This window comes from Thrips palmi, unplaced genomic scaffold (assembly GCF_012932325.1).
Source record: "Thrips palmi isolate BJ-2018 unplaced genomic scaffold, TpBJ-2018v1 HiC_scaffold_17, whole genome shotgun sequence".
In the NCBI taxonomy this organism is placed as follows: Eukaryota; Metazoa; Arthropoda; class Insecta; order Thysanoptera; family Thripidae; genus Thrips; species Thrips palmi.
Window position 1 is genome coordinate 7,574,858 of NW_023144626.1, and position 20,914 is coordinate 7,595,771.

A 20,914-nucleotide genomic window follows, 5' to 3' on the forward strand; every position below is an offset into this window, starting at 1 on the left:
GTCACTGCAATGCTGTGAACAGAACTGATAACGTATGGGCCTATTTTATACGTCCCCTGGTGGGAAACTGGGAGGAGGGGGGGTCCAAGAATTTTTATTGGCACTATAAAAATGAATGGAGGCGCGGGGTATCGATCCCCGTACCTCTCACATGCTAAGCGAGCGCTCTACCATCTGAGCTACGCCCCCATTACGTTCAGTGTAGAAAGAAAGTCGGTACACAATTGGCCCTGGACCCACCTGCCCAAACCGGACTGGGCTGGGCGTTGGCCTTGCGCCTTGCCAAGCGTTGCCCCACCAACGGCAACCGCCGTGAGCCAGCCGACCACCGATGGCCGCGTGGAGGGGGAAGCCCCAGATACCTTCGAATCATGTCAATCATGTACTATTCTCTCATAAAAGTAGTCCACATTTCCCAAATTTCAGTGGAATGATCCAGTTTTATTCGTTCTTAAACGTACCCTAGTACATGCATTCGACGGTTGCATAAAGTCTATAAGTAAATGCACCGTTACAATGTGGGCATGGTTCCAGCTTATCAAGCGTTCCAACAATGTTGATTATTTTGTGAGAGTAGTAGCTGGATGCACTGAATTACATTCTGCATTTAATATTGTACACGATTAAATACACGTTAAAACACAACATTCATGTCCAGGTGAATCAACCCGTAAATCGTCAATTTCTTAACTCAATTGCTTCAGTCAGTCTTTGGCAGCCACAGTCCACTCTCCATCGTTGTCCCTTTTGCTCACAAATTTCACCCAGACTCATACACAGACAGACGGACAGACACACACACACCTGACACCTACTCTCTCTCTCTCTCACTCACGCGCACACACATTGACACCATTCTCTTTGTGGATTGCATCGTACAAAACAAATTACTTAGTTTTATAGTATTAACTAAAATGCATCAAATACAACCTTCAGTTTAAAATGTACATTTTCCCCTTTCTGTTCCAAAGTGTGACGTGCAGACAATTTTCGTGGACGAAAGTGTGTCTACAAACTCATCGTGCCACTCTTCAGTTTCTAAATTAATACAAAAATACATCTCCTTAAAACTAGCCTAATAAATAAATAAATAATTCCATCAAATAAATTAGCGGTGAGCTTCCCAGAGAAGGCGGAAGTGTTTCAGTCTCCATGCCCTGGACCTGGAAGACCTGGAACCTGGAATTGGTGTCACTTCTTTTTCCCCTTCTTGATGGTCCCCGTCTTGCTGCCCGAGTCCGACGCCTTCCGCTGCTGTTGCTGCTTCTTGGTGGCGCCCCCGCTGGCCCCGCCCGAGGGCATTGGGGGCGGTGTCGGCGGCGCCTTCGTGGTGGCCCCTGCGCCGACTTTCGGCGAGGCTGGCGCTGGGTTGCTGTGCTTCTGGGGCTGTGGTGACTTCTGCTGAGGCGGTGGCGCCGTGTCGCCAGTTGGCTTCGCGGCCGAGGCTTCACCGAGGGGCGGATGGTCTGCCGCCTTCTTGAGCACAGGCTTCGGGGCGATCGCCGGCGGGCTGCCCGGGGCGCCGGTCGCGCTGGCCGTCGCCGCGGGGGTCGCCAGGGTCACCCTGGCCGGGGTGGGGCTGGCCGTGGGGGTCGCGCTCGGCGACGGTGCAGGCGCCGGCCTGGCCAGCGTCGGCGGCGTTGGCAGGTTGGCCTGGGGGCGGGGCTCGGCCGGCTCGGCCGCCTCGGCGGCCAGCGGAGGGCGAGTCGGCGCATGCACCTGGGGGAGGTCCTGCATGTGCACCTGGGGGTGCGGCTGCGTAAAGCCGTAGTCGCTGTCGTCCGTGGCCGCGGCGCGCACCGGGTTGTTGGACGTGGCCTTGATGATGACGCGGGGCTCCGGGCGCCGCAGCGTCACGCTGCTGGAGGACGTCTGCGTGACCGGCAGGGGGGCCGCGTCCTCGCACGGGTCTCGCGCCCGGATGATGACCCTGGGCTCGTAGCGCACCTGCGGCGGCGACGTCCCCGGCGTCCCCGGCCCCGCGGTGGGGGCGGACGGCGTCGGCGTGCTGCCCGGCAGCTCCGGAGTCGCCGGAAGCATCACTCTCGCGCCGACCTGCGATCGTAAATGTCGATGTCACCCTCGGTGTCACCACTTCTGCGGTCATGGTTTCGGTTGACGGACTCACCGGCTGTTGCCTCCGACCCAGGGTCGACGAGATCCTCGGCGGGGGCGCGGGCCTCATCCTGTTGTAGAGGCCGGCGTCCGCGGCGTCCATGGGGATGGCGCACGGGTAGGCGCACGGGAACGTCATGTTCCTCGCCATCTGGAGGTGTCCCGGCGGCAGCGACCGTCGCCGCGCGGCTGCCATCTGCATGGCGCTGAGCTGATGGGGCAGAGGGCCGCAGCCCGGCGCGTCGCACACGGGCAGGTCCGGCAGCACCTGCTTGTGGAGAGCACCAAGTAAACGCGGGGTTCGTCGCAGTGCCGGGGCGGGGGAGCGGTCGCGCGCTTACTTTGGGGTAGTTCCTCCTCCGCATGCTGTCCAGCGCCTCCTCGGCGCACATCTCGGCGGCCTGCTGCGACTCGTCGCGCGACGTCACGTTCACGTCACGCGGGCCCACGAACGAGTGCATTGGCGTGGCCATGGGCGTGGCCGCGGGGGGCGACGGCGGGCCGGGCGCGACCACGATGTCCACCAAGCTGGGCTGCAGGTCCATGACCACGCTGGTGATGCTGCGTCGTCGCTCCAGGGGCTGCGCGGCAGGAGAAGGAAAATCAAAAATCGGGTTCGAGCTGCAAAATCGAGACGAGAACGGAAGGACTCTCACCAATCCGTCGACCTCGTCCACGGCCTCGGAGCGCTGCAGCGAGGGCCGAGAACACAGCGAGGGCGTGGACCTGGTCATGCCGGCCACGGTGCTCTGCCCGCCCTGCCCGCCCTCGGCGGCGGCCTCGGCCAGCCGCGCCGTCTCCTCCAGGGACTTGCTCAGCTCGATGGGGAGCTGCCGCAGCACGGACGACGACCGGGCCGCGGGGGTCGCGTCGATCGCCACCGAGACCTGGGGAAGGAGGAACATCGTGAAGTGCGTCGTCCCGGCCGACTAGCTTCCAGTGAACTCCGAGTACTGCTCTACCTTCTGCACGGCGGCCTTGGTGCCGCCGGGACGCGGACTCTGCCCGGGGCTGCGGCTGGCCGCGTCGTCGGGGGTGTCCGGCTGGTCCGTGGACGAGCTGGCGGACAGCGGGGCGCGGCCACTAGCACGGCGGCCTCTGCGCAGGAACCCCGGCGAGCACCTCTGCACCACCTCCTGGGCCACCCAATCGCGCATCCTGGAGGCCGCGTCGTCGCGCCCCTCGTCCTTGGCCGGCTGCCTCGCGCGGCCCATCCTGCTGGTACTCCTGCTGGCGCCGCGCACCGCCTCGTACAGGTCGTCCTTGCTGTCGGCGCGGCTGTGGCTCGCCGGCCCCAAGGGCCCCGACGGCGCCCCCACCCCCGCGCCGCGCGTCTGGCGGTCCCGGCGGGGAAGTCCGGGCCCCGTCCGGTTCAGGAACAACCGCAGGCGCTGTCCGAGGCCGCGGGGCTGCTGCTGAGGCGGCGGCGGCAGGGGTGGCGACGCGGCGCTGCAGGAGAAGCCACCCTCCGCCCCGGACGGAGCCTTCTTGGTGTACGCGTCGTCGCAGTCGTCCTCTAGGCCGCCACCGCGGCACTGCGAACTACACAGACCGCCGAGAGTCAGACCACCCACCCGAGGGGTGAGTGGAACTCTCGGAACCAGCCCGCAGGCACGAAAGGCTCTTACCTAAAGAACTGTTGCTGCATGCGCAGGCGGTTCTTCTTGTAGTACAGGAAGCCGAAGGCGCACACGTTGACGAGCAGAAACGAGATCCCCACTACGATGACGACGGACAAGGCCAGCGCCGAGGGCGCCACGCGGCCCAGCCCGTCCTCGGAGGCGCGGTCGCGGTCCTCGACGTCCGCGATGGTCAGCTCGAGGTCGGCGCGGGGCGGCGACGGCGCCCCCGGCGTGTCGTCCTGGCCCGAGTTGACCATCGTGCCGTAGGTGCGCCGGGGCGTCGACAGGTCCTCCTGGAACTCCGCATCGTCTATACTCCACTGCTGTTTCAAAAGCACGGGGCACGGTGGGCCAGAAGACCGGCGGAGGCGGCCAAAATCTAGACGCGTTTTGAGCTCCAGAGTCGCGAAAGAGGACTCGAACCGGACTTATGACCCTGCTCTTCGAAAGAGGAATCCATTGGTGGGGTCACACGTTCGGTTCGAGTCTCATTTACCGACGCTGGAGCTCAAAACGCGTTCGGGATTTTGACCACCTCCGCCTGTCTTCTAGCTCTGCGGGCCATCGCCACGGGCAGCGCTGTGCGCCTCACCTCGCGGTCGCGTGGCCGCTGGAACAGGCGGGGCACGCCGTACACTGCGCTGTCCCGGTTGCCCTCGCGGTCCTGGGGAGACCAGGGCTCCGTCTGGGGGTTGCGCAGCAGCTGCGGCAGGTCGTGGTTCCAGTACTTCATCTGCTGCGCCCGGTAGTGCTGGTCCACGCTCAGGTGGATGCCTGGAAAGCGTTTCACACACATTCTGAAGGATGCACAGTGGAGAATTGGCGAAGGCCTCAATGCGGCCTGCCGTCGCACACTTACTGATGTTCAGGTACACCATGTCGGTCGTGTCAAACTTGGGCCAGTTAGGGGTCCTTCTTCTCGGTATGTTTGGGTCTCTGTAAAAATAAACGCTCAGTTTTGTTTGTTCCGGTCAAGGCTTTGTTAGCTGTCCTCGCCGCCCCAGCGCTCACCCCTTCTTGGCGAAGTTGGTCCAGAGCGTGATGATGGTCTCCGCGAGGCGCTTCTCGTCCATGGTGTAGTGCTTGTTGCCGGGCCGCGCCGCGCTGGGCGTCAGGGGCAGCCCGAACACGTAGGCCAGCTCGTCGCCCTGGACGGACTTGTCCACGGCCGGGTAGTTGCGGTTCTTGGTGCGGTGCGTGAACACGTACAGGTAGCTGCTGCGGTTGGCCTCGGCGTGCAGCTCGGCGGTCTTGATGACGGGCGCCGCGACGCGCGCGTCGGACAGGATGTCCAGCAGCAGGTCGCGCTGCCCCTCGGCCGCCACGGGGTGGTACAGCGCCGGGTCCTGCGCGTACTCGGCCAGGGTGCTGGCCAGCACCATGTCGGGGTGCTTCTCGAAGCGCGCGTGCGTGTAGCGCTTGAGCATGGCGTCGCGGTCGCGCTCGGGCACGCCGTAGGACAGCGACTTGCCGTCCAGCAGGTGGTACGCCTCCTGCTCCGTCACGCCCAGGAGCAGCTCGTACCTACACCACAAAAAGAGAAGTTTGGTGACGTTTTTCGTGACGTGTTTACTTTGATCTGTGGTGGCGGCGTGGCTCACCGACTGAACAGCTCGCGGTAGGTGCCCATGAGCTGCAGGGGCTCGTTGGGGATGACGCTGCCGTCCACGACGGGGCCGAAGGGGGTCTTGAAGGGCGGCCGGTTCACCTTGACGGCGAGGAGGTCGCTGAGCCGCCGCTTGCGCAGGCAGGCGGCCAGCTCGTCGCTCAGGGGGCAGTTGAGCTCCGAGGCCACCTGGATGGTGAACTGCAGCGGGCTGGGCGTCATGGCCCAGTCCGCCAGCGCCGTGCCGCTCATCAGGATGGCGCGGTGGAACAGGTCTGCGGAGAAGAGGGGTGAGCGAACAAGAACAAGCCGCACTCCTGTCGACACGATAGTCCTCGCCGCGGCACAGTGGACCAGAAGACCGGCGTCGGCGGCCAAGACTCTAGACGCGTTTTGAGCTCTAGAGTCGCTAAGCAAAACTCAAACCGAGCGTGGCCGCCGGCGCCGCTCTTCTGGCCCACTGTGCTAGTTACTCACTGCTGGAGACGGGCGAGACGAGCAGCAGGGAGGCGCAGGCCGCCCCGGTCGAGTGCCCCATCAGGGTGACGGAGTGCGGGTCGCCGCCCAGCGCGTCGATGTTGTCCTTGACCCACTGCAGGGCGGCCACCTGGTCCAGCAGGCCGAAGTTGCTCACGGTGCTGTCGTGCACCCCGGGCCGCAGGAAACCTGGCGGGGCAGCACGGCGATAGTCATGTGTCGTCATGCATTTGTCTTCACGGCATTTGTCGCCGTTTTGATCTACTTTGCGGCAGGACTGCTCCCATGGGAGAGGAAGGTCTGAAGACGAACGAACGGAGCCGAAGCCGAGCAGCCCGAGCGAGCAGGCCAAGCGCCTGTGATGGACGGGTTAGGCCTGCCCGTAACGCAGCGGCCGCGTGCGGGTTGCCTACATCCAGGCGCCGAATGCAGCTCGACTGCAGCTCGACTGCAGCTCGACGCCCTCGAGGAGCGGCGCCCTGTTGGCGTGGGGGGTCCTGCGGGCTGATTCCGAGCAGTCCTCTCGTCGCTCTGTCTCTCTCGCACCCCGGCGGGGCGGTCCATGAGTGCGAGCGAGACGGAGCGACGGGAGCGCGCCGTTCGGAGTCAGCCTGGTGCTGGGCGCCGCAATTAGGGGAGTGAGTGGCCCCTGCGGCCTCTCCCCTCCCCCTCCCCCTCCCAGGAGGGCCTGTTTTTGTTCGGCATCCCGCCAGCAGCGCGCCCCGTCGCCACGCCTGCCAGGTGTGGCGATGCCCCGGCGCCCCGGCGCCCCAGCCGTGCACAAACACCCTCCGCGGCCGCCGCGCGCTGCAGTGTGTGTGTGTGTGTGGGGGGGGGGGGGATGATCAGCTGCCGCGGCTGGCCGACGTCCAGTCGCTGACCCCGATATCGCACAGTGCGGCGAAACGGCCGAAACGCTGGCGCCCGCCTCGCGGTGCCTCTCGGTCGTGGGGTGTGGAGTTCGGGGTGGGGGTGTTGGGCCGCAGCAGCGACGCGTCATCATCCGCAGATGTCCGCCGCAATTTCACCGCATTGTACCATTTTGAAGCGCGCCCGTCTGCACTAAATCAGTTTCTAGGACGTCGCGGCGGGTTTTCGTGCCGCCAGGCCGCGCACGGAAAATGAAACATATTTCCCGGCGTATCAAACATGACGAGTGGCGACGGGAATAGCCCTTGCCTTCCCTTGCCGCGCGTCGGCAGGGCGTCGGCTTGACGGCCCCGTGCCGTGCCGTGCCGTGCCCTGCCCACCCCGATGTCGTGACGAATGGACGACGGGCACAAAGGCAGCTTTTCATCGCCGGCGGCCCAATCCGCCGAGCAGGGGCTGCTCTGCCAAAGTCCGTCCGTCCGTCCGTCCGTCTGCGAGTCCAGCCAGGGGACACTGGCGCCAAAAGAACCGCTGAAGCCGCTGAACCGTCGCGGTTTGAAGGTACGTGGTCGCGGCCGCCAAGAAGGCCGTGGAGGCCATGGCGCCGCCTCGCCGCCCTGCTGCACTGCAGGCCGCTGCACTGCAGGTGTCCTTTGCGGACGCGGGCCCGGCGGGCACGCGGCATCCGAGGCGCCCAAGGGGCGTCGTCTTCGCCGCTGCAGCGCTTCCGCGAAAATAGCGCCACGGTGGTGCCGGCCCCCCTCGCCGCGGCCCTGGCTACGCCCCTGCCCCAACGGGGCCCAACGGGGCCCAACGGGGCCCAACGGGCGCTATTTCGGGGCGCATGTTGTCGTCGCGGCCCTGCCCCCACTCCCCCCTCTCCCCCGCCACTTAAAACCAGGTAGGGCACGACGCGGCTCGCAGCTTCGCGTGGCATTCCCCGCGTTAAAATGCCTCCGCTCTGGCGTGGCGGCGTGGCCATCAGTCAGTGGCTAGTTGTCGCATGGCCTTGCGAACCGAGCGGCCCGACCGCCCCTCCCGAGACGTAACCGCCGGCAGCACCAGCAGTCCGTCGGTCTGCCGCCGGCGAGGTTGTTGCACCGGCAGAAGAGTTGACCCGTCGGCCGTCGCGAGGGGGGCCTCGGCGCCAACGTGCATTACTACACCGCTCTCTCTCTCTCTCCCTCTCCTCCTCTCTGCAGACGCGCGCGAAACTCACCGAGGATGCCCAGGCGGAAGTTGAAGGTGACGACGATGACCTTGCCGTAGGCGGCCAGCACGGAGCCGTCGTACGGGGTGCCGGCGTTCCACTCCAGGGACTCGCCGTGGATGTAGACGAGCACCGGCAGACGCGACGAGTGCGAGGAAGCTGCAACAAACAGAACACGCGTCGCCTGTAGGTTTGTCTCTCGTTCTTTTCGTGGGGGTGGGTGAAAATTTGGTCCAGGATCCTGTTTAGCGCCACGCAGTTGACGGACGCCCCCGCGCTTCCTGGCTGCAGTCCCCGCGGCACCCCGTTGCACAGTGGGCCAGCAGACCGGTGAAGGCGGCCAAAATTCTTGACGTGTTTGAGCTCCAGAGTCGCTAAATGAGACTTGAAGCGAACGTGTGACCCCACCAATGGATTGCTCTCCGAACGAGGAATCCATTCGTGGGGTCACACGTTCGGTTCGAGTCCTGTTTAGCGGCTCTGGAGCTCAAAACGCGTCTAGAGTTTTGGCCGCCTCCACCGGCCCGCTCCCTCGTAAAATGGCCTTAATTAAATTTAATAAATGTTATATTAAATCTTTATTAAGTTTTCATTAATATTTAACAAATACCAGTTTTATAAAATTTAATTAACTTTAATGAAGTTTCTTATTAACTTTTGTTAAGGGCCCGTTAATAAGGCCAGATTGGTGAAGCAGCTACCAATAATGCATCCAGGTAGCACGTCATAGGCTCTTTCCGTTAACAAAAACTAGTTAAATATTGTTAAAATTAACAAGTTTTAATTCAATTTTTTGGTTTTAATTAAAATCTTTTAATAAAATACCTTGTTAAAGTTAAAGTAATTTAATTAAAGAAGTTTTGATTAAAACCGGGAAACGTTTGAACTGGTTCGATAATTTCGGATGGATGTTCGACAGAGACCCTGAGGCCGGGTAAGATCCCCCTAGACACCTGCCTAGAGGAACCAAGTCAAAAATCAGGAGATCGGACTCCTCTGAGCGCGACTGGTTCAGAGGGATCCGCCTGCGCACCTTATGCTAGCGGCTATGCTAGTGAACTCCGCGAGCTAAGGGATTGAAGTAGACGGCAGCGCCATCTAGCGGCATACAAGTTTTTATTAAATTTAATTAAATCTTGCATTCATAGGACTGACTTAACATTATCGTATTTATTGCCTTGAAAAGCGCGTGCTTGATGTCGATGCTCAATTAATGGAAGCTAGTCCCTTTCCTCGCTTTTGTCCCGTTCAAGTCACGCTGTTCACGAAGACAAGCCTCTTGACTTATTGACATGATTAAATTAGATCGTAACATAACCCGTTAACTTAATCCAGGGCAAGAGTTCACTTTAATCAAAGAAGTCTTTAATTTAGGAACATCCGTAACAAACTCAAATTAAACACCGAACTAAACTTAACAAGACCGTCCAATGTTGTTAAAGTCAATTACAAACGAGTTTAATAAAGAAATATTTTTAACAAACATTAATGTAAGGTTCAAATTAAATTTTGTTAGATCATTTTTTTAATAAATCCAACTAATAAATTTTTGTTAAACACGGCAATTTAACAAAAGAAGTTTAATTAAAGTAGACGATTTAATTAAAAGTTGATTACTCTTAACAAAACTTTAACAAAAATTTTATAAAATTTAATTTAACGTTTTTACGAGGGTGTGTTGCTGCAGGTCAGTGCACGCCTCGGCATGCACGTATTACGTGCAGTGCACTTCCCGTTGTATGGCGGGTGTGCTTGTGCGTGGGAGTGGGTGGAAATAATCCCGTGCCGGTGTGAATAGCCAGGACACGGCGTATTCTTGGCCGCGAGTCCTTTTTTACGGCGGGGAGGGAGGGGCGGGGGCGCCGCCCTGTTGTTTGGCGTCGCGCTGGTGGCGCCTTCGCTGTGCCTTCGCTGCGCCTGCGATGGCCGCTGCCCTTGGACCCCGCGGACCTAGGGACCGGGGGCGGCGTCCCTTGAAACCGCGAGGACCGAACGCGCACTGTAAAACCAGAAGCTTTACGCTGTTGTGGTGCAGCGGCGGCAGTGGCACACCCTTCGAGCGCGCGCCGTTTTTGCACGCGCGGGCCAGATTCCGTAGCGAGTCGTTTCGTGTCGCTGCGTCCCTGTCGCGCCCACGGTGCGTCCCGCTCGGGTGCGAGAGAGACAGGGCGACGAATCGCAGACCCCAACCCGTCCATATGCGTGTGATTACCGTCGGGGAGTCGCGTTCGCGTCGCTTGCCGCCTTGCCTGCCGCCTTGCCGCGCACCTACTGCTATAAATAAGGCGATCTTCGGAGAAGGGGGAGGGGGGGGGGTAGGTGAAGGGCAGATGACGGGGCCTTTGAGGAGGACCAACTCGCCGTAATGTGCTCTGACGTCCCCGACGTCCCCGCTCTGGCGCGCGCCTCTGGAAGGAGGCCGTCGAGGAGGACAGGGGGAGTCGGGAATCTCGTTTTATTGCACAGTTTTCGTTACACTCTGCTGCACCAACTGCAAACTGCTCTCTCTCTTTTACAAAACTGTACGAAAGAACAGAGATTCGACGGCGTTTGCGGGTGCGGTCTGTCACAGGCTGTGCTTGTTTCTTCTCGGTAGTGCTGTACTTGTAGCTTGTAGCGTGCGCTGCTCATGCCGATGACTTTCGCCAGGCTCTGACTGCGGCTCTGGCAGTGCAAGCACACTGCAAGCGCGAAGGGCCCTTTGCGCGCCCAGCCGGCGCCAGCAGCGGCCAGCAGCGCGCCCGTCTCAAAGTCCCGCCCCGCCCCCGCTCGGCATCATACACTCGGCGCCCGCGAGCCAACGCAGCCACCTGGCCAAAACCAGAGACCAGCGCCAACAAACAATCCAGGGGCGGACTGGAATACCCTCTGGCCTGTGGTCGTGTTTTTAGCCGGCCAGCCTGCCACGCAGTGGCGTGGAGATCACTGTTGGTGCACCAGGGGAGGCTGCCGGACCCGGCGGCCCAGCGGCGGGCCTCGCCATAGGAACCCCTAGGCCTCACGGCCTCACGGGCGGGTAATCCTGTTAATTTCCATCAGATGAACCTCGGGGCACGGTGTCGGTGTCGGCAGGGCGGCGGGGGCGCGAGACTGTTTGCCTCCTTGATCACGACAAGCGCCTCAAGCTCAAGTCCCTCTGAGTGTCTCGCCGGGGCGATTCCCAGCAACACGTGTAAAGCCTCTCTTCAAGTGGCTCGCTCCGTCTCCGTCGCACCTTCGGGGCGGCTCGCGAGTGCGAGAGAGACAGGGCGACGAAAGCCACACGCTGTTCGGGATAAGCCCGCGGCGGCGCGTTCCGGTTGTTTGCTTTTCGGTCCGAAGTGTCTCCTCGGCACGCGCGGGTCGTTATTGATGCGAGCCGCCCCCGCCGCCATGCAGGCCGCCATCGTCCCGTTTCCCTAAAAAGCGTCTCGGGTTGCCTCTCTTCTCGCGTCCGCCAGGGCCCCGCGCTATGGCCCCGCGCCACGCGTCGCCTCGCCTCGCGATGGATGGAGACGAGTTCCGCTTCCGGAGGCCACACCAGTCGCAGTGTGATGACTTACAGTGAGCTAACTGAACACTTGGTTTTGTTTCTGGGAGACGTCCCCTAGAGGCGCGAGAGAGACAGTGAGACGAAAGTGACTCTCGGAATCAGTCCGCTGCAGCTGCTGGCCCAATGGCAACCAGACATCGCGCGCCGCCCAAATGATCCCCAACGTCACGGACTCAGAGGGACCCCAAGGGGACTCCACAAGGGACTCCAAAGGGAGCCCGAAGGACCGCACCGCCGCACACCGCACCGCGCTCAATGCGCGCGCCCTGCCGTAGTAGTACTACGCGCTAAACTTAGCCCTCGGCGTGCCGCGTGCCGCGCTGAGGGCGTGACCGACGCGGCGTGACGCGGCGTGACGCGGTGTGACGGGCACCTCGATCTCGGCCTCGGCGAGCACGACGGCCAGCACGACGGCCAGCACGACGGCCAGCGCGTGGAGCGGCGCCGCCGACAGCTGTCAATCCGGCGTCGCGCAATCGGGACGGTTTTCGAAAAGCAATCAGTTTTGGATAGTGATGGCGCCTTGTTTATCGCAACAGAAGTCTAGCTAGCCGTTTCCGAACAGGGGGTCCAACGCGGTGTCTCTCTCGCACCCATGGTGTGTCTCGCAGATCGTAGAGAGAGACGAGGCGCTGCTGTTCGGAATCTAGACTAGCCAGTGGAGATAGAGGAGTGCAAGGGGGAGACGCCGTCGGCGCGTCGACAGAGAGGGGGTCTGTGTCTGCGCCTTGACTTGCATGCTTTTGATTTATCCCCAGCCTCTCCTCTCCTCTCGGGCTGCAGGCTCCGCGACCCTGGTGGCTCGCGTCACTCGTCGACACTTCGACGGGATCCTTGACGGGTTCCTGGGCCTCCAAGCACCCTCTGCATACTTCATCCCCTTGTGACGAACGAGTAATTTGGGCCACTTCTCACCCGCCTGCCGCCTCTCTGAAGAGTCTTCTCGTCGCTCTGGCTTTGTCGCACTCGTGGCGCGCCCCGTAGGGGTGCGAGAGAGACAGAGCGACTGTTCGGAATCGCTCGGCGGTTAGTGATAAATCCTCGCTTCATGACTGCAATGTCCTCGCTGCCCGCGCCGCGCTGATGCTGATACGTGCAGCTGGCTCGTGTTAGTGCCTCAAAACACGCAGCTTACTGTGCGCGCACTGCGCCGGGCCGGGCCGGGCCGGGTTGGGTTGGGCCGCCGGCTCGGGTGGCCAAACAAACAGCAGTGCAATATACAGCTCCCTTAAATACCGCGCGGCGCGTTGAACCTCGAACCTTGATCGGCTGGCTGCATCGACGGGCCGATTTACTTCACTCCGAGGCCCGAGCCGAGGCCCGAGGGACGTCGAGGCGGCCGGGCCGAGAGGCCGGCTGCCCCTGGGCTGCCCCAGACGCGACGCCCTCCTTGGCCAGCCCGGCCTGCTCGGCCTCGGCCGCCGCGACGCGACGCTCGATGGCGCCGCCACAAAGCAGCGCCCGTCAATTACCGTCGATGGAGTCGTTAATCAAGGCCAGATTTATACCGGTATGATTTTTCATTCCGTCGCAACAACAGCGTGGTCGGCGGCGTCGCGACGCCGGCGTCGGCCGCGGCGGATTCCTTGGCCGGCCGCCAGAGTGCGTGCGGGGCGGGGCGGGGCGGGGCGGGGGGAGGCGAGGGGCAGCTCCACCGTGTCGCCGTGCGTCTCCGCGTCGCCGCTGCCGCCATGCACACCGTGTGCGTCGCCGCGTCGCCGCGTCGCGAAGACCAAGCCCGCCCAGACGCCCCAGACACAATCAAAGGGGAGGGCGGCCGGCGGTGCGACGGCCGCGGCGAGACGCCGCTATGGAAGTCCCCCCCCCCTCCCTCCACCGTCTGGCGACCGGGCGGGCGTATTATTGTGTCTGGACGCAGCCTCCCTCGCGCATGCCACGCCTCCGAGGGGCATATCGTGACAGACGCAGTAATTGGGGTCGCCGTCGCAAGCAGCCGTTCAAAGGCGCGTTCGGGGACGGCGCGTATTCGCAATGGAGCAGCCCGCCCGGCGACGCTGCACAGTGCGCCAGAAGACCGGTGGAGGCGGCCGAAATTCTAGGCGCGAGGTCCGGAGTCGCTAAATGGGACTCGAACCGAACGTGTGACCCCACCAATGACTTGCTCTCCGAACGAGGAATCTTTTGGTGGGGTCACTCGCTCGGTTCGAGTCCTGTTCAACGAGCTCAAAGGGCATTTGGAGGTTTGGCCGCATCCACCGGTCTTCTGGCCCACTGTGCACCTCGCTGCGGCGCGACGACGACGGGGACCGCGAATGCACCCGTCCACCGCGCGTCCTCCCTGGCCGGAAGCTTTGACTTCGGGGAAGGGCCAAAATAGTCGGCAAGTACCACGGCGTGCTGCGCGCCGCGTGCACCGTCGCGCCACATCCGTCGGGGCAGGAAGTGCCTTGGCACCTCCGCCACGGCCTTGTTGTCCACCAATCAGAACAGCGTACCGCGGCACCGCGGCACCGCCTGCATGCGTCCCGCGCCCGATTCCGCTGAGCGACGTTCACACTCAACCCCCGAAAAAATGTTTACAAACATCCTGCTCGGAAGGCGGACGTGCTGCGCCCTCTCGGACGGGGCGTGTCGGCGTGTCAGGAAGAACACATGATTATGCACTTTGAGGCGCGTTTGAGGAGTGGCCCCGGAGGCGCCGCGTGTCAGGACGTCAGGACGTCGTCAGGACGTCACGACTCGCATTCCGTCAGGCCGACGCGTCACGCGCGCGTCGTCGGCTGATCACTTTGTTTCAGACGGCGCGCTGCGCGCTGCGGCCTCCCCGTCGTCGGCGCCCTGCTCGGAGGGGCGGGGGAGCGCGCCGAGGACGGTGTGATTAACTACGAAACATGGACATTGCGCCAGGGCCGCCAGGATGCCGACGGGACGCCCGAGACGCTCACCATTGTGGACGTCGGCATCCTGAGCCACCGCGTTCATTTATCCTCGTTGTCCTGGGGCCCCGTGGCGCCGCGAGGACGTCGACGTCGCCGTCAAGCCACGTGACAATAACGAGAGTGGCGGCCCGACGGCGTGGCGGGCTGGCGGGCTGGCCGCGCGGGGCGCTAAATTTACCCCGGAATGGTGGTCGGGCCGAACCGCGAAGAGGCCGCGCTTACGCCGATGGCGACGGCGACGGCTCAGTGTTGCAAGTGCAACAAGTGGGCATCGGCGGAGGAGGAACGGGGTGACACACTAACGCCGCGGACCAGTGCGGCCCTCCCTGACTGTCATGCGAGTGTTTTCGCGGAGTTTTGGCGGGGCGGCCCCACCAGTTGCCGGGTCTCACCTTGTGACGGCGCGTACACGTTGAGGTACAGGCAGTCCTCGCTCTGGTCCTGCAGGTAGGGCAGCAGACGCTGCACGTGGCCCAGCCTGCCGGGCGACGCGTCCTGCAGCGTGAGGTCGGGCAGGGCCTGCGGGCACACGGGCCCGAAGCGGTCCGCCACCCTCAGGCCCTTCCACTGGCTGGGCGAGGCGGGCGGCATGAAGCGCTGGCTGCCCACCGGGGGCTCGGCGTAAGGCAGCCCCAGGAACTGGTGCACCTCGCCGAAGCCGGGCACCGAGCGCACCACGCCGACCAGGCGGCCCTGGCGCACGATGACCTCCCTCGTGACGCCGGACGACGGGTAGCGCGGCACCATGTCGTCGTACTGCTGCTGCTGGTAGGGGTACGCCGGCCCCGGGTCCGCGATCATGTCGCCGTCGGCGTTCTCCGCCAAGACCCCCGTGGGCGTGAACTGCGCCGACTTCCTCGGCGAGGACGTCCGCGAGCGGCCCAGCATCTCCCTGAGGCTGGCCGTGCCGTGCGTGGCCACGCGTTTGGGCAGCGCGCGCCACAGCACGGACTGGCGCTCCGTGTCCTCGGCGTCGTCGGCGCCCTGCTCGGCGCCCTGCTCGGTGCCCTGCTCCGGGGGCGGCGTGCCGATGCCGAAGGGGCCCAGGCCCGGGCCCAGGCCCAGCACGGGCAGCGGCTCCAAGGGAGCATTGAGGACGGGGGGCGTCGCGGCCGCGGCCAGCACCAGCACGGCCATCACCGCCAGCAGGGGCGACATGGTGGCGGTCAGCCTCGGCCTCGTCGTCGTCCTGGGTCGCAGAGACCCTGGAGCTGGGTGCGGGGGCTGCTGAGGAGTCGGGGCAGAGGCCTGCTGCAAGCCATGCTGGCCCCGATGCCGACGCTGGTCTGCTACCCCCACTGTCGCATGCCGCGCCGGTCACCGGCCGAGGCCTTCCCCGATGACGTTCCGATGGTCACTTTCACTGCGCACTGGCATGTCAGCCGACACCACACTGCACTGACGAACTCGCACTTTGTCGCGCCGGTCTCGTTCACGGCCTCGGAGGGCAAACGTCACGCGCGTGGCGCGGTGCCGCCGCGATCGCACGCCTCGGCCCCTCGGCCCTCCCCGCCGCGCACGCTGCCAAGCGCTGCTAAGCGCCGCCAGGACCCCGGCGTGACTGCCACACTGCCACTGCCGAGGGAGGCTGTGGTTGGGGCGCACCGCACCGCGCCGCACCGCACGCCGAACGCGGGGCCAGGCACAGGCACACCGGCATGGTGGCGCGGGGCGCGCGGGCCGAGCGCGCCAAGAATAGCAGCCCAGCAGCCGCCACCGTCTTCGCGGTACTCTGCGACCACGACAGCCACCTCCTCCGCATCCGTCCGCCGTCCGCCCCGCGACCACGCCGATGAGGACCGCGGCCACCGGCGACAGCGTGGGGGCGGGGGCGCCAGGGGCGGCCAGGCCGCCAGGCCACTCGGACTGCAGGCGAGACCGCGCCGCGCGCCACCGCACTGCAGCGAACGTCTCAAGCGGCCTCGGGGGAAGTGTCCGAGTATCCCACGTGTCTTTCGGGAAATCGGAAATCGGAGTTCGCGTATTGACTTCGGCGCCGCCGTGGGCGTTGGCGGGGAGCCCCGAGGCAAAGCGCGCGGGCAACGCTCCACAGGTGGCGGTGCGGGGCCGCCTCGCCGTGCCCAACTAGCTACTTGGCTTCAAAAACCCTCAGTGCTTGGACATGGTAAAGAACGTCAACGCGCCGATTTCAAGTTCTGCGATCAGTCCCTCTTGAGAGGAGGGGCCACGGCAATTTTCGGCTGCCGGTCTTGGGTCGCGAGTCCGAAAGGGTTGAGAAACGCGTAGCTAACAAGACCAGCCGGGCGCCGGGTAGGCAGGCAACTGTTCCGGCAGCTCTCTCCCTACGCAGCGTAGAATAAATTGCCTACCTCCACGGCGTTCGCCAGCCGGCGGGCGGCAGGGGCGTGGCAGCATGGTGGCACTCGGGCTGCAGAGCGACCAGTCGTTTCGTCTCTCTGTCTCTGTCGCACTCCTGGCGCGCCATGTAGAGGTGCGGGAGAGACAGAGAGACGGTCCTTCTGAATCGGCCGGCCTCCGTGGATTTCCCCGCGAAACTGTCCGGTCCGCTAAAGGCACGGTCGAGGTATATGGGTAACGGTAAGTTGGTGCTTGTTGGTACCCGTCGGCCCATCGCGACTCGCAAGGCGGACAGCGCACAGTGGGCCAGAAGACCAGTGGAGGCGGCCAAAACTCTAGACGCGTTTTGAGCTCCAGAGTCGCTAAACAGGCCTCGAAACGAACGTGTGGCTTTCTGGCCCACTGTTCAGCGTCCCTCGCGACGTCCTTGCCGCCGTTCAGTTCCGAGCCATTCGTCGTTCTCGAGTCCAGTCATCGAACCCCGCGGGACCCACGGGCCAGCCTGGTCGGCCTGGTCACAGGTGTGTGACTTTGTGACATGCCGCCCAGGGCCACCCTGCAGACTGATTCCGAGAGTCGTTTTCGTCGCTGTCTCTCTCCCATGAGTGCGAGACAGACAGAGCGACGAGGACGACTCTCGGAATCAGTCTCCTGTCATTAGACACACAGTGACAGAGTGGCAGCCGATGCTCCAGTCCAGTCGCGGCGTCGCGGCCGCGGCCGATGACGCCGCGACGCCGCCGTCGAGTGCGTGGCGGTGGTGCGCGCGGCGTTGCCACGTCGGCGCGCCGCGAGTACGGCGAGTACGGCCTGGACGGAGGGGAGGGGGATCACGAACTCCACGCTGCACCCCATCACGGCGATGCACCGCATAAAAAGCGAGCCTCGTCCTTTTAACTCTCAGCTGAACCGCGCCCGGCTCGCCGCCACGCCACGCCACCATGTTTAAAAGGCAAACCGGCTGGCCCCGCCCCGCCCCGCCCCGCCCCGACCCGCCGCCCGGTCTCCGGTTCAATGAGGCGGCGGGGGAAGGCACGGAAGGCAATGACCCGGCGTGGTGCGCCGCGCATGTGTGTGCTTCACGGTGCACTGCTTGCCTTGCTTGCGGTGCGCGCCGCGGCTGGCGCAAGACCGGCGCGTGGCGTAGCGTGGCGCCGTCCTGTGGGGTGGTGTGGCCCACTGTCTCTGAGAGCACGGCGTCGAGCGTCGAGCTCGCGTTGCACCGACGCCAGCGTTGTTCCTGCTGGCGTCATTTCGAATTGATTCCCGCTCGCCGCCCCTCGCGAGGCCCACTAGTTTTAGCATATGTGTGCTTGGGCACTGGGTCTGCGCGAGTGTTGACTCATCAGAGCAGCTTGCTGCAGGCAGCTCGAGCGGCCGGGCGGGGTGCTTGGCGTGCTTCGTGGCGCAGGGCGGGGCCGACCGCGCCCGACCGGTAGAGGGAGCGCAGTGGACTGATTTTTCATCGCTCTGCCTCTTTCGCATCCATAGGGAACGCCCCGTGAGTGCGAGAGAGACATAGCGATGAAAACGACTCTCTGAATCACTGCGCTGCGCAGCGCAGCGTGGTGTTCCCGGTCGGTCGGCCTAGGCGGCCCGCATGCCGTGAATCCGTGCTGGTGAGTGGAGGGCCCTGGACACTTTGTCTCTCTCGCGCTCATGGGGCGTCCCGCATGGCCGCAAAGGGTGCGAGTGAGAAGGAGCGTGAGGGCAATGCAGCGCGTCCTGCCCGTGCATTGCGTCGTGTACGGTGCGGAGAAAGCCTCCGGCGACAGTTCTGCCGGCATGCCGTTTGACGGTTCGGCGGCGGCCTCGGCCGGCACTTTCCGTCCGTGCGGGGTAGAGAGCGTGGGGCCCACAGTGGGCCAGAAGACCGGTGGAGGCGGCCAAAGCTGGCGGCAGCGAGTCGACGGCGACCATAGACGCGAGGCGGACTTTAAATCGCCCTACCTGCCGCGCCTGCGCTGCCCTGCTTACCGGGCCGCCTTGGCCCTTCAGTCAAATTAAAACAATGGTCGCACTGGTCGCGCCGCCGGAAGTGGAGCGGAGTGGAGAGACAGAGCGACGAAAACGACTCTCGGAATCAGTCTGTCGGGTCGCTGTTATCATCGAGGGAAGGTTCTTTATTTGGCGATCCTGCGGGCCGCGCCCAGTGTGCCGCGCCCTCCCCGCGCCGAGACACGGCCTGCCGTCTTCTTGGCCGCCTTCTTAGCCGTCCACGTCGCCGACGTCTCCGTCTCCCACTGCGACGATAAGGCGGACCTCTCGCTTCTATGAACCGCGCCGTCAACACGGTGGCACGGATGGAATGGCGACGGCGTGGAAAAGTGCCACTCCCCGACAGCGACAGCGGGGCAGCCCGGCCGGGCCGGCCGGCTAGACGCACAGCACATGCACAGCGCGCAGGGCTGCCGCCGCACGCCTAGGGACGGTGCGATATAAGTCGATAAGGACAGGCAAGGCAAGGCGGTGCGCGCGGAGCAAGCACCCATTCGCTGTGTCGCCGATAAGGGAGGCCTGGACTCGCACACACACACACACACACACACACACACACACACACACACGATCGCGAAGCAAGTCCAGTCTCGCAGCGTTTCCTTCCTGACTATCGCCTGACGCGCTGCAACGTCGCGGCGACGACGCCGACGCAGCCCGCAGGGTCTTTGCCTTGCCAGGGGGGCTGGTGCAGGTGTTGGAATGCCATTTCCATCCAATCGCGTCCCGCCCCGCCCCGCCCCGCCCCGCCACGCCCCCCGCTCGCGAGACCATGCCGAAGTGAAACAAGCCTCGCCTGCAGCTGTCTCCGTGTCCTCGACGCCGTCCTCGCGCGTCGCGCCCGTCGCGCCCGTGCCTCGACGTTCCCTGGCGCCCCGCCGCGCCCCGCCCCCCTCACCGTCCCCTTCCCTTCCGCCCGGCCGGCGCGCGTGCTTCGTGAAGCACGGGGGGAGTAGTGTCAATGACACAGGAAGAATGGGAAAGAATATCGGGAGGAAGCGGATTTCGGAAAGAACAAATACTAGATCCCCCCCTTTTCATTTGCATCTGTTCATTTCGTCGGCCGAGCGAGCGTGTGCCCTGCAAGCGACTGATTCCGATTCGTCGCCGTGCCGGGGGGGGGGGGGGGGGGGGGGTGAGACGGACAGCAGACTGATTCCGAAAGTCGTTTTCGTCGCTCTGTCTATCGCGCACTCGTGGAGCGTTCTTATGGGTGCAAGAGAGACAAAGAAACTCTCGGAATCAGTCTACAGAGCGACGAAAGCCCTGCTCGGAAGCAGACTGCCGTACATTCCCTTTCATCAATAATTCACGAGCGATGCGAGTGCGTTTTAAAGAGCTCCCCTATCGGCTTCGGTTCGGGTTCGGCAGCTCGCCGGAAGGTTTTTTAAAGCGCCCTTATCTGGCGTGGCCCCGATTCGGCTTTTGACATCGCACTGATAAATGCGGGAGCGCCGGGCTGTGGTGCAATGCAACGCGCAACAGGCAACACTGGACTGATTCCGAGAGTCGGTTTCGTCGCTCTGTCTCTCTCCCACCTAGACGGGACGCCCCATGAGTGCGAGAGAGACAGAGCGACGAAACCGACTCTCTGAATCGGTCTGCAGGCGGAGAGGCAAGGCCGAGTACAAGTTTAAAGTTCCCTGGCTCCTGGTTCCTCGTTCTCGGACGTCCTGAGGTGGCTCCGAGGTGGCTCGCTGATGTACAGCATAATTAGTCGTGTTACAGCATGATACTCAGAGGGAAACACCACTCCCTACACCGAGTATGCACAGCCTTTGTCTTGGGCGGGCGCGGGCGAGAGAGACACACACAGATCCGCCGCCCGCCGCGGCTGCCGCCTGTGATCAGGAGGGTAGGCAGAACCCAGACCGGACGGTGCGGCTGGTTGCATACGCCTACGGCGCACGGCGGGCCTTGCGCGTCTGTCTGTCTCGCTCTCGCTCGTGGACTTCCCTCGGGCTGCCCGTTTCGTAGAGCGGACGTTGCTAAAAACGGAAAGAGGAGCACTCAGCGGGCAGGAGGAGCTTGACGAGCCGGGGGCTAGCCGGGGGTGAAAGGAAGCGCGATGCGCGATCCTCCTGTTTTGACTTGTTTGTTTGTTGGCCCACGCGCAAACAAGGCGATTTTCCGGCCTCTCACTTCTGAAGAAAACCGGCGTGTATGAGCCGAGCTCCCATGCACATGCACTTGCACACACACACATCGATCCCAGCCCCAGCCCTCCCCTAGTTGGGCAAGAGGCCGCATGGGAGCGCCAGCAGC

At 63.4% G+C, this 20,914-nt stretch overlaps 1 protein-coding gene and 1 non-coding gene across 2 annotated transcripts; both read right to left on the reverse strand.

The window, feature by feature from the left end:
• Positions 1-116: 116 nt before the first annotated feature.
• On the reverse strand, positions 117-189 carry Trnaa-agc. Its single transcript has one exon. It is a non-coding gene; the product is annotated as a tRNA-Ala (tRNA).
• Positions 190-594: 405 nt separating this feature from the next.
• Positions 595-15,490, reverse strand: LOC117643987. The gene is made up of 15 exons (XM_034383174.1): positions 14,725-15,490; positions 7,910-8,059; positions 5,821-6,009; positions 5,339-5,618; positions 4,749-5,261; positions 4,597-4,673; positions 4,330-4,511; positions 3,744-4,030; positions 3,531-3,657; positions 3,078-3,449; positions 2,772-3,002; positions 2,457-2,696; positions 2,129-2,386; positions 1,658-2,055; positions 595-601 (listed from the first exon to the last, which is right to left on the reverse strand). The coding sequence occupies exons 1-15, from the start codon at positions 15,488-15,490 to the stop codon at positions 595-597; spliced, it is 4,077 nt and encodes a 1,358-aa protein (XP_034239065.1).
• Positions 15,491-20,914: the final 5,424 nt, after the last annotated feature.

What these genes read in the sequence shown, in the direction of transcription:
- LOC117643987 (XM_034383174.1), bottom strand. Translation starts at nt 15,490, where the DNA reads ATGTCGCCCCTGCTGGCGGTGATGGCCGTGCTGGTGCTGGCCGCGGCC. An exon ending in TGGACGAGGTCGACGGATTG is followed by an intron (nt 2,697 to 2,771) that starts GTGAGAGTCCTT and finishes CCTGCCGCGCAG; the next exon opens with CCCCTGGAGCGACGACGCAG. An exon ending in GGAGGAGGAACTACCCCAAA is followed by an intron (nt 2,387 to 2,456) that starts GTAAGCGCGCGA and finishes GCTCTCCACAAG; the next exon opens with CAGGTGCTGCCGGACCTGCC.